General features: G+C 38.0%; 1 protein-coding gene and 1 long non-coding RNA gene across 3 annotated transcripts; both read left to right on the top strand.

The window, feature by feature from the left end:
* Window positions 1-38: 38 nt before the first annotated feature.
* Window positions 39-1,571, top strand: LOC137935179 (uncharacterized). 2 transcript variants are annotated; one of them, XR_011109239.1, is made up of 4 exons: window positions 39-229; window positions 376-444; window positions 543-1,196; window positions 1,516-1,571. It is a non-coding gene; the product is annotated as an uncharacterized lncRNA (long non-coding RNA). The 2 variants fall into 2 exon arrangements; XR_011109238.1 differs by having other exon boundaries at window positions 543-1,567.
* Window positions 1,572-9,179: 7,608 nt separating this feature from the next.
* LOC137934384 (probable WRKY transcription factor 74) lies at window positions 9,180-11,935 on the top strand. Its single transcript, XM_068778671.1, has 3 exons — window positions 9,180-10,428; window positions 10,521-10,646; window positions 11,350-11,935. The coding sequence occupies exons 1-3, from the start codon at window positions 9,644-9,646 to the stop codon at window positions 11,495-11,497; spliced, it is 1,059 nt and encodes a 352-aa protein (XP_068634772.1). The 5' UTR covers window positions 9,180-9,643; the 3' UTR covers window positions 11,498-11,935.
* Window positions 11,936-12,546: the final 611 nt, after the last annotated feature.

The raw sequence follows: 12,546 nt of genomic DNA, 5'->3' as shown, positions 1-12,546 counted from the left end.
AAAATTACACAGAGACCCCTATGCATCCGTGTGTGGGCGCCGGAGGCATTCGTTCTCCCGCTGCCCCTTTGCAGACTGCAGTGCTGTCTTTGCTGTGTTAGAAGAACTAGTGGCCCTACTGCTCTCACTTTTTCCATTCTGGACGAGTTTTTGAGAATGGTTTACATGGCCTCGTGAGACGAGTTCGTGGAGCGATCCATTCAACTTTTTTCGCGCGGGTCCCCAATCTGTATCCTCTTATCGGTTTATGATTTTCTTAAACTTTATTGTATTTGTTTGCCATCGTTGTTCTTTTGTTCTTTGCGTTTTCGTCTTATTTATTAAATGTTTATTTTGATTTCCCTTGATTCCTTACCGTTGACCGAAATTCGTCAGTCTCGGTTCGTGATGAAGTACCGACATTGTGACGGGAAGCTTGTTTTGAACGTGACAGACAATCGAGAGGTATGCTCATGCGTTTACTCGCATTATTATTTCCTTTTTATTTTATCCGTAGAATTTTGTTCAGCGCTGTCGCAGGCTAAGACGATTTGTTTCTGTAGGGAGTTCTGTTTGATGCTGTCATGTTCTCTTTTCCTCTTTGTCATTTCTTTCTCGCCTTAGAAGTTCAATAGGTCTGTGCCGTTTACTTTTCTTAACTTTTGAGAATATTACAATACTCTTATGTCCTTTATTGCTTTCAAACATCTATAACTGAATATACCGGACATTTGTTTGTTTGCTGGATTCACTAGTTACCATTAGCCGTTCACAACATAGACCATGAATTTGAGTTTCAGCAGTGAAAGTGTACTCTGTCAGTGAAATGTAATTTACTTTCACTAGGGAAAGTGTCCCAAAAATCAGTAGTGCACTCTGTAAATGGGGAGTGAAAGTGAATTCACTCCATGAGGCCAATTAATTCACTTTCACTTATCGATTCCCTCGTCATTCACTCGATGTTTCGTCTGCCTCTCGCCCGTTTCAAGGAGATGACGCTCCCTTTCAGCCATTGCCATCCTGCTCTCTCTTATCCACTCGCCCGCAATTCCTCATCATCGCTCGCTCTTCTTCTCTGCAACCGTCTCTCTTCCTCTTTCCTCAGCTGCCGTCTCTCTCTCGCTGTCCCTCTCTTTCTCTCGTTGTCTCTTTTCCTCTCATTCTTGACAGTATCTATCTACCGCAAGCCACATCTCCTGCTTCCTTTCGATTCGAAGGTATGATATCATTTTAATGAAATTGTTTCTTATTCCCGGAATTGACTATTTTCTGAAATTAGATAGTGGGAAACTTTATATTTTGGGGGGAATTGTTTGTTCCATGAAATTAGATAATTCACTTTTACTTTCACTGGGTAATTCACTTTCACTTTCCACTGCGCTTTCAAAGTGCAGTGGAAAGTGAAAGTGAATTACCTAGTGAAACTTAATGTTTTCATGAGGAAAACCTGCATGTCTCTTGTTGCCTTTAGGAATGCTTCAATTCTGCATATTCTCAGGATTTTGACTTGAACAGTGTAATAAAATCTTATCGAAGGATGCTAATATAGAAGCAATTGAAAGGGACAAAAGCAACCAATGAGGCTTTTGTAGACAACTTGCATTTTACATGGTTTATTTATTCAACCACATAGGGTTAAGTTACTAACATACCTTGCACGTATATCTAAATTTTGTTGCCTTTAAAAAAATGCTTCAATTTTGCATATCCTCAAAATTTTGACTTGAACAATGTAATAAAATCTTATCGAAGGATGCTAATATAGAAGCAATTGAAAGGGACAAAAGCAACCAATTTGTAGACGACTTGCATTTTACATGGTTTATTTATTCAACCACATAGGGTTAAGTTACTAACATACCTTGCACGAATATCTAAATTTTGTTGCCTTTAAGAATGCTTCAATTCTGCATATCCTCAGGATTTTAACTAATAAAATTTTCTCGAAGGATGCTAATATAGAAGCAATTGAAAGGGACAAAAGCAACCAATGAGGCTTTTGGAGGCGACTTGCATTTTACATGGTTAAGTTACTAACCTGCCTTGCACGTATATCTAAATTTTGTTGCTAAAGAATTTCTATCTGCATCTATTGTTTGGGGTTTCTTATTTAAATGTGTTCTAAAAAAAATCAATGACAACATTCTATTGTAGTGATTCAAGGCATTCTTGCTCACATTGGAAGATCGTCCAATTGGTATTAATAGTATCTTCAACTTCTAATAAAAATTGCTTTGAGCAACATATGAGAGCTTATTATTACCATTTTAACCTAATTTTATTGTAGTACCTTGGATTTTGATGTAGGCCACGATGAACCAATTTTTTAATACAGTTCATATTGATGTGAAAGTTATTTTATTGTGTACATGATTGTGTTGCTGCTCTTCATTCCCTTCTTTCTAAGGTCATGTTTCTGCTTGAAAGAAACAATAGGATAATCCTTTTAGCATAGGAATGAAAAGGTGTAAAAGTATTTTTTCATTTGAAGTGCGCTTTTCTGCTATTTAGGGTGGAGTTGGCTATGGTTTTGAGTGAAGTCAACTACTAGCCTTTATCATTCGGTTGAGTATAACTTCAAATTTTGATATTTCGTCAGTTTATAATTTTGGCACTAATAACAAAAAGAGAACTTTCCTTTTATTCTATTGTAGGCACTAACACGAGAAAAAATAGTAAATATAAGTAATTTTCTCAAAATATATCCTCCAACTTGAAATTAGTTTTTTTTGTTTTGGTGAGGTTTTTTTCCATGAGAGCCTAGACTAAGTAGAAAATCTTTCTTGAAAAAATACTGTAAGAATGAATCATTTTTTTTTTTTTCATTTTATTTGGTGGACCAAAATAATGGTCTGATCCAGACTAGCCACCAAACTAAACTGAAATTAAGTGAATTACAGGAAGTGCCCTTACATAATCAGTCATTGTTTACCATGAACCCTAATTGGACCATCAATTTGGTGTTTATGAAATGGCAATTTCTAGGGAGTGTTACCAACCTCGTGGTAGGAATTGGATTATAGAACTTGTGGGTCCAATCTGAGCTAGAACTTTTAAAGGTAAGTTTAACATCATTTTTTTATAGATTAGGACATCAATAAACAACAAGGCATCTATGGAGATCTGTGAGACAGCCAAAAACCCCACTTATATAGGCACCAAATGTGGTGATTTGTAGTCACTCAATTTGTCAAAAGTAATTTTTTCCCTTTCCAAGCCTATCTTGTCTGGATGTATTCATTGGTTTGATATCAACTGAACTTTGGGTGCAATGAGATATCAATGGATAAATCATCCTGTGATTAACAATTAGCTTTGATCATATAAAATGCATTGTTTAAACTAACCAGCTTCTCCCTCTTCATTGCTTTATTAGCACTCAATACTGACTATTTATGGGCAAATTACATATCTACGACATGGTATTACTCAATTTACTTTGCTTTCTCACTCCAGTTGCTTAGGAGAGGTAAATGTTAGTGTTCAAAGAATGTTAAGAGCATAAGTCTGAGTTATGCTTAATATTTCCTTTTTTTTTGTCTTTTTTGAGTTTTTTTTGTTTGTGTTTTTAGTTTTTTTAATATATTTAAAAGACTCTTTATTGTTCATTTCATTTTTAGACTCTTCAAGAATTACAAAATTCTAGTAACTTTTTAGTTACTGGTGGGGATTTCATAAACCTATGTCCTGTTTCAAATTATTGTATGACAAATCACACTTAATTGGAGTCTAAATTTTTTTATTTTACTTGAAACAATCATATTATTCTGCTGGAATCAAATTGTCAGTCACATTATTTTTTTAAAGTGCATGCATATCAGCATAGGTATTTGGTTGGTTAGACTCACCCCTGAAAAATTGAAATTACTCTCTCTCCCTAAGAACATCAGTGCTTATGCCCATCCCATGGTTTTGAAATTTGATTACACTAACTCTTTTCATCTCATCTCTTTTTCTTACAAAAAATGATAAGAAGTACCCTTAATATGTATTTTTTATTGGATCGTGATTACAGACACACACGACACCCCATACTCTGGTGAAACTTGAATTTAAGACCTCAAGATCTCACTTACAATGTGGTCATTAAGGTAAGGGTCCAATCCACATAAAATAAACAACTTAGTGTTTGAATTAAGCCCATCCCTAGATTAATTTCATTACCCTTCTTCTTTTGTTTATTTTTTTTTTTACAAATAAGGGGGAAATTTATAAAAACATTGAGTTAAGAGCCATTTTGTCATTTTTTGACAGAGAATATGTGGAAGGAGGTGAGTATAATGAAATCTCATAGTCAAGGGGTCAATATTTTCTACTGATAGGGTGAGAATAATCAACTCAATACCTTTTAATGGTTTATTATAATTTGACTTTAGTAGTAGGAGTAACCCGTTCATAGTATTTTCTGTTGTTAGCAATTCACTGGTTGGTAAGAGAGTATTTTGTTGTTAGCTCATACAGTATAGTTGGAAGGGAGTTCCTTATGTTATTGTACGCCGTCCAATGCTTTAAAACCTGGTTAGTCATCAAAAATATTTGGTCTCACTAGTTTGACCAGTGGGGCAAACTAATCCAGCAGTCAAAAACAAAAGGTTGTTTTTTTTCCATTTCTTTAAGAAGTTAAGACAGTGTTATAAAGCCTGGACAGGACCAGCTGGTTGAACCGGATTCGACCGGACCTGGTCCCTGGTCATATTAGAGAAAAACCTGGGGAAGAGCAAAAACCGGGCTGATCTGGCCAGGTTTGCTGGTCCGACCCAGCTTAGTCAGCCGGGTTGCTCTTCCCTACATGCATGAAGGGGGAAGGGGAAAGGGGAAAGGGGGAAGGGTGAAGGGGGAAGGTGGGAAAAGGGAAAGAGGAAAGGGGAAGGGAAAGCAGAGGGGGAAGGGGAGGTGGTGGAGGGGGACGGGGCAGAGGTTTCTGCCACCCTGTCTTTAAAATTACAGAGGGAGAGGAAGGGGGTGGAGCCTTGCCTCCCCTCTCCATCGGCTGGTGGGGAAAAGTCCCCTGCCCTCCCATCTACCATGTGGAGCTCCCTCTCCCTCTGTAACCCATAGATCAGGGGAATGTTCTTCCCCTTACAGTTTATATATATATGTTGTGATGTCAGCACCGCTTCAACTGGTGGTCAGACCCAGTTGAACCAGGTTGGAGCTGATCTGGCCACCTCACTGGGTTGGTGACTGGGTCGGGTTTTATAACAGTGGTTAAAACCACTTATTTACATGGTCTAGGTCATGTGGCTTGGGCTTTGACTCAATTGTCACATGGGTGTTTCAGGTGTGTACTTGTATAATTAACATTAAAAAACATGGTCCAGGTGACTTAGCTCATTTCCAAATCGGCTGGCCTTACTGGGTTATCTGGGAATGGTCATAGACGTAGTCATGGTAAAGGCCCAAGTCAATTGATTCAACCAGTCAAGAACCTTTAGATGAAAAGAAATCAAATTGAAATAAAACACTACCACTTTTTTCCCAAAAAACAATCTTTAGATGAAAACAAACTATTGAATTTTTTTTTTAGTTTGTCGTGCTTTTTCCTTAAAGAATTTAGAATCACTTATTGTCTGGCTATGAATATTAAAATCCCAATAAACACTTGTAGACCCAGTCATGTCCCCCTTGTAGAATGTATGTTAATATATGCTGTTCAGATGAAATTTCTTATGACCCAAAGGTTGGACCTTTGCTCTGCACATAATTCTTTATGATTTGTACGATTGATAGTGGTTTTCATTGAGACATCTTCTTTATGATTTGCTTCCGATGAAAAGAAATTCAACAAAAGGGATTTTGATTCATGAATTTAGTCCAAACTCATGTTGGCAGCTTGCTTCACCAAACTTCACTGAGAAGATTCTTGATATTGAGCTTCAAACATCAGGTACCTGAAAATCCAATATTTAGGCGATGTTACAGGCCAAAGAATCAATTGATCTTCGTGCATTGGATTTGATAAAATCCGATGCCAAAAGAAGGCAAAGTTTGCCTTTCCCCATTTTGTAAAATGATTGATCCAGTAAGATTAACTATTAGGTTATGATAAGGCAGGGTGCTTTACTTAGCTAAGAGAAAGGCCAAAACACACAGGGTGTAATGTGAAACCCGTAAAAAAAGCGAGACATCGAATAATCCATTTTGTTCTTATCATCGACACAGGATCCAGGATTTCACTAAAAATCCAGTTCGAATTCTTATCCAATTTAGCCTTGATATGATCGTCTTCCACTTCACGCAAAATCACGAGGGCCGCAGAGAGAGAGAGTTCCCGCAAGCAACGAAGTCCCTGATTTTCTAATCTCCATTATTGTCCAAAGCAGGACATTTGCAATTCATATTCCTTCCTTGTGTGAGAAGCCGAGGAAAAAAAAACCCAGAAAAGAGAAAAAAAAGAAAAGAAAAGTGAAAGCAAGATTAAAGAATCAGAGGAGCGAGGGAAAGCGAGAGACAAGACAACTCCTTCATTGACTTTAAGCCAGTATTCTCTCCTTTCATCTGTTTCTTTTATGTTTTTTTGTTCGTAACAAGGAGATTTGCTCATTAAATAATGGAGGAAAAGGAGCAGGGAACCTCGGGAAGCCCAATTAAGAACAAGAAATGAAAGAAAAGACGTGCTTCATTCACATTGATTCCTGGCCTAATGTGAACAAACAACTTCTGTTTTCTTTCTCTTTTAAAAAGCTATTTATAAATGCGACTTTCTTTGACAAGAACAAGCTCATAGGGAGGTAGGCAGCTACTCTGAGTATCAGATTTCAAACCAAAACGTGTCAGGGCAATTTTAGAGAATTTGAAGAACGATCCTGGTAAAAACAAAATTCCTTTTGAAAAGAACCACATTTCACTGTTGATTGAGTTGAAAAAATGACAGTCTTTGCAGTGGGAAGAGAAAAAAAGTGACTTCATATAAACAGCGGTCAACTACACTGATTAATTTAATATAATGTTGTCACATACTTTAATGATTCAATGAAGTGCTACTAATTTGAAAGTGTTTGCCTAATTCCACTATGTGTGTCATGATTTAAAAGTATAGAGAGGAAGAAAAAGCTGAATTAAAGTAATGTGCTTGAACTTAATTACATTGGTTAATGAAGCTAATAGTGGATTAAGGTCAAATTTTGTTACAAACAAGAACCTTTGCAACCTTTGTTTAATCATGTTGAATCAATAAAATACAACTCCATCCTTGTCTTCTTTGACTTAAATGACATACATTCACCACCCTTTGGACAACAGTTGTTCTCATCAAGACGAACTTTTTTTTATAAGTGTTTCTCTTTTAAAACCCACTTAGTTGCCATTCTAAGTGTCTACATTTTGTGCATTGTTGAACTTTTTCACAAATTAGTCCATTTTTGCGGTGTGGGCGTTCTGATTAGATAAATCTGACCCAATGGGTTTATTCTTGGTTCGACTGGATTTGATAAATCGGAAGCCAATTACGACATGGAAGAAGAGCTGAAAAACCCCACCCTTGAATTTAACCTCTCGTTTGTTTAAACTATATAAGAAAACGAACTTTGTACTACTCTCACCCCCTCACTTTATTCTTGGCTCAACTGGGTTTGATAAATCGGAAGCCAATTACGACATGGAGGAAGAGCTGAAAACCCCACCCTTGAACTTAACCACTCGTTTGTTTAAACTATATAAGAAAACGAACTTTGTACTACTCTCACCCCCTCACTCTATTCTTGGTTCAACTGGGTTTGATAAATCGGATGCCAATTACGACATGGAGGAAGAGCTGAAAACCCCACCCTTGAACTTAACCTCTCGTTTGTTTAAACTATATAAGAAAACGAACTTTGTACTACTCTCACCCCCTCACTCTATTCTTGGTTCAACTGGGTTTGATAAATCGGATGCCAATTACGACATGGAGGAAGAGCTGAAAACCCCACCCTTGAACTTAACCACTCGTTTGTTTAAACTATATAAGAAAACAAACTTTGTACTACTCTCACCCCACTCTATTCTTGGTTCAACTGGGTTTGATAAATCGGATGCCAATTACGACATGAAGGAAGAGCTGAAAACCCCACCCTTGAACTTAACCACTCGTTTGTTTAAACTATATAAGAAAACGAACTTTGTACTACTCTCACCCCCTCACTCTCTTTGACTTCCTACAATGAAGAGGTGGTGCATGACATGCACAAACCTAAGTCATGCAAGGTGTTGTTTAATTGATTACAATAATGAGTTGATCAAGTTGATTCCATGTGGGAATACAAATAAACGATCATGTCACATGCACCCAGTCCAATTTTGGAGGGTCCTAAATGGTGTGCTTACGCATTTGAGGTACATTTCCAATTCTATTTGCAACCAAACTACTAAGAAAAGTTGTTAGGTGTACCCAATTTTTAATTTTTATCATTGAATATGAAATAAATAATTCGCAACTTGAATTTTTTTTCTTATTCTATATTTATTTAAAATTTTAAATTAAATTATAATAATACAATAAAATATAAAGAGAATTTGTAAATAGTATTATCTTTTCTAATGAAGAAAATTATGGGTGCAGACAAAGTGATTGTATTTAAATCGAATAGGGGCAATTTTGATATTATGAGTGGTTGATGTATTTGAAAAAATCCGTGAGGCCTCACACGTGCACACTATGTACCACCCTCACTGGACCACTAGAGACTCGTGCGGGCTCAACGGTCGAGGGCCTCTACGTCTTCGTGAAAAAGGATAGTTTCGTAATTCCACAACGGGAACAGGTTAAGAGAGAGAGAGAGAGGTCTCTTTCAAGTCAACGGAGTTCTGACTGCGGTCCCCACTTGCCGTCTGTTCTCCGGCGCGAAATCATCGCCCAAAGGCTGCTCGGTCAACAGGCGAGAGGCACGTGTCTATTTTTCTTGGTTTTCTGCCACGTGGCGTCATAGTATTGGCAAAGTGTTCAACGGCAACTTCGGATGCCGCAGTGGACCCCAGCCTAAAGGGAGACTCTTTGACGCACTCCGAAAGCCGAAAATTACAGAGGGGAAGAAAAAACCGAGACGAAAAGAAGAAAACAAAGTGAAAAGGAAAACGAAAGCGGGCGAAGAGGAATAACGAGGTCTGTGCGGGACCCGCTTTCGGATCTGTGACAATGACGGCAGTTTCATTTCTCGGGCGCACAGATTATTTAAATCCTGACACACCCTCTTTCCAGCTTCTCTCTCTAGAAAATCTATTATATGGTTTTTCTTTCTTTCAACTTGTGTTTTTTCTTGTAAGATATTAAACTATTAAAAGAGACGAAAATTTCTTCCCTCTGGTAATTCTTGGGCCAGCAGGGGTCTTCTTCCCTTTCACACCTTTCAATCCGAGTCCCATGGTGGGAGGGGGAAGAATCTAGGGTTTGATAGCTCAATATCTGAGCTCCGTCTCTTTGTTTTCTCCTTGTTTCTGTTATCTGTCTATCTAATTTTATCACAACCTTTTCTGGGTCTTGCTCGTTTTGATCAAGTCTTGTGCGTCCAATTCAATCAGATAATCTTGCTGGGTTTTACGGAGCTTGAAGTATCTTAGTGATGAACTGATGGAAATCTCATCTGGGTTCTTGGGCTTTTCGGTATCTTCGCTGGATGAGTGGTTGTTGATTTGTTTCAGATGACCTTGTTTCTGGGTTTCTAGGGCTGGGTTTTAGGTCTGTCGAAAAATGGAGGAGGTTGAAGAGGCCAATAGAGCTGCTGTGGAGTGCTGTCATCGAGTCTTGACTCTGTTATCTCAGCCCCAGGATCAGATACAGTACAGAAATCTAATCTTACAGACGGGAGAAGCTGTTTTCAAGTTTCAGAAAGTAGTTAATCTTCTCGGTACTAACATGGGACATGCAAGAGTCAGGAGAATGAAGAAAACCCAGACGGGTAATCCTCCACATATTTTCTTAGATAACCCAGTACTAAAAACGGAGTCTTCACCTAAGTCTCTACAGCTTCTGGGAAGGAGTTTCTTGGAAAAACCGACCCCAGAAACGGATTCAGCTCCTAAAGTTTCGGCGCAAGTCTCACAAAAGGTCTTCCTTGAAAACCCTTCTCTTGACATGGATTCTTCTGATAAAAACTTGCTTCAACTTGCCCCGCAAACAGCAGCCGCCAGCCACTACCAGTTCCTTCAGCAGCAGCAGCAGAAGTTTCAGCTTCAGCAGCAGATGAAATTTCACGCTGATATGTTGTACAGGAGGGGCAATAGTGGGATAAATCTCAAGTTTGATAGTTCTAGTTGTACACCAACCATGTCGTCTGGTCGCTCTTTTATGTCGTCTTTGAGCATTGATGGGAGTGTGGCTAGTTTAGATCCAAAAACCTTTCATTTGATCGGAGCACCACAGTCATCGGATCATCGTAGCATGCATCAATCTGCCAAGAGAAGGTGCTCTGGTAGAGGGGAAGATGGTAGTGGCAAATGTGGGACTAGTGGGAGATGCCACTGTTCAAAGAAGAGGTTCATTACTAACTTTTCTAGCCGTTTAAAATTTTAAATTTTCATTAAATTTGTAGACGTGGGAATAATTTCAGCCTTTTGTTACTGTATAGGAAACTAAGGGTGAAGAGATCCATCAAAGTGCCTGCTATTAGTAGCAAACTGGCTGATATTCCTCCTGATGAGTATTCATGGAGGAAGTATGGACAGAAGCCAATCAAGGGTTCTCCACACCCTAGGTCTGTGTTTTTTATTCTTTTCTTTTTTCTTTTCTTGTTGTTTTTGGATGTTTTGGTCCTTAACCTCTCCTGTTGTTCAATTAAGTACCTAACACTAAGCTAGACCTGATGTTGTTTCTGGAACTATTAGAATTTTGGTCCCTGTTTTCTTCTTTTTTTCTTTTTCTTTTTGCAATTTCATTGTGTTATGGTTCTAATTTATAAAGGTTAGTCGTGTTTCCAACTGTTGATTGGTCTCTTGTGCTGGGACAAAAAAAAAGGAAAAATTCCTGTGTCTTCATGGTACTCAACTTCAATGGCAAATTTCATTACTTATGATTACTTTAAACGGCTGCTAACTTTATTCTTTAGTTCCCCTGCTTATTCATGTGATAATTGAATTTTCACTGTTTATTCATGTCATAATTGAATCACATTTCTTATGTCATTGTTCTTCGTTCTTTCTTTATGTTCAAAAAGCTTTTCCAAGAAACTTATCTCTTCATTCTTATTTGCGTGTACATGGAGAATCTTCACTTTGTTTGAACTTGGAGTTAAAAGCTTGAAAAACGTATTCAGATTGTTTCTGAAAAAAGCACTGCTTGTTTCATTGCTTACTGGATACTGTAAAATTTCTAAGAGTGTTATAACATAGGAGCTGCATTTGGTATCTTTTTCTGGATTGATAGTAGTGCTAACAGATTAACCCCTACAATCTATGCAGGGGATACTACAAATGTAGCAGCATGAGAGGATGCCCAGCAAGGAAGCATGTTGAAAGGTGCTTGGAAGAACCCACAATGCTGATAGTTACTTATGAAGGTGAGCACAACCACTCCAGATTGCTATCGTCACAGTCTGCTCACACATGAGACTTCTTGGTTTGAGGCTTGATTGTTGAAACCCCAAACATGGGTTCATAGTGTAGCCTTGTTGCTCCTGTAAATAATATATACATGGTTCGAGCCTGAGAATACAGAAAAATGGTACAAGGTGTGTTGGGCTTGGGGAGGAAGAGAAGCTTTCTGATTCTGATATCTTTTGGGTGTAAAATTTCACCACAAGAACCAATATAACCTCAAAAGAATGAGAAAAAAATGGAGTTGGAAAGTTGTAAGGAACTATCTCATGTCACATGGTTCTTGCTCTTGTTTTTAATCTTTTTTCCTTTCTTGTTCTAAATACAGTCTCTTTTTCGATGATAGAGCATCCTACTTGTAGTCGAAAAGTATGTTTTATGTGGTGTTATTACTTGTCTGTTAGCAGAGTATGATGCCTTCTAATGTTATTGACAGTCTCAGAACTGAGATGAATTTTCAACTTACCAATGTGAATGAACCTGAGTCAAATGAATCATTAGCAATCCGATTCAACTCTGGGTTGCGTGACTACTACTAAAAGCAACTGTGAGTGAAAGCTCAAAAATATCCGAGAGATGCTCCATGGAGTCATTCTGTTGCTTCAATTTTACCAAATAGAATCTAGTCATTGCAGGAGTTTTGGACACTTATATAGTTGAGCAGGGAATAACAGAGACACACTGATGCTTCATGTAGTAATGGATTTGAGAATATGCTCTGTTTCTCCATGACTGAATTATGGGCGACAGAACGTTTTTCTTCCATCGGGAATCATATATCATGTGTATAAGGATTGGGATACTGGTCTCGCGGAGAATCACTCCATGGTTACCCCTGTGAAGGCATCACAAAAACGAATGTTCATTCATTCTAGTCCATTTGAGACAATGCTGCCCTGGGCTCAGGTGAATAGATGATATGATGGTCTCACTCTGAAGAGACGTAAGGGTTGCTCGATTTCTACTTAATCTTTCAATAAAAGCAGGTAAAAAGCTCATGGATTTGGGCAAATCATACTTACAGTTTATCTTAATATTGATTGATAGACGACTGCTTGTTGA

Source organism: Aristolochia californica, unplaced genomic scaffold (genome assembly GCF_029961685.1).
Source record: "Aristolochia californica isolate CCGP_79_NKW_82.1479 unplaced genomic scaffold, dmAriCali1.0.hap1 SCAF_6, whole genome shotgun sequence".
NCBI classification, from domain to species: Eukaryota; Viridiplantae; Streptophyta; class Magnoliopsida; order Piperales; family Aristolochiaceae; genus Aristolochia; species Aristolochia californica.
The sequence above is the reverse complement of the archived record's forward strand: the minus strand, read 5'-3'. Positions and strand labels throughout refer to the sequence as shown.

Coding starts and splice junctions, on each gene's coding strand:
- LOC137934384 (XM_068778671.1), top strand. CDS start 9,644: ATGGAGGAGGTTGAAGAGGCCAATAGAGCTGCTGTGGAGTGCTGTCAT. Junction 10,429..10,520: donor TGCCACTGTTCAAAGAAGAG/GTTCATTACTAA, acceptor GTTACTGTATAG/GAAACTAAGGGTGAAGAGAT. Junction 10,647..11,349: donor AAGGGTTCTCCACACCCTAG/GTCTGTGTTTTT, acceptor CAATCTATGCAG/GGGATACTACAAATGTAGCA.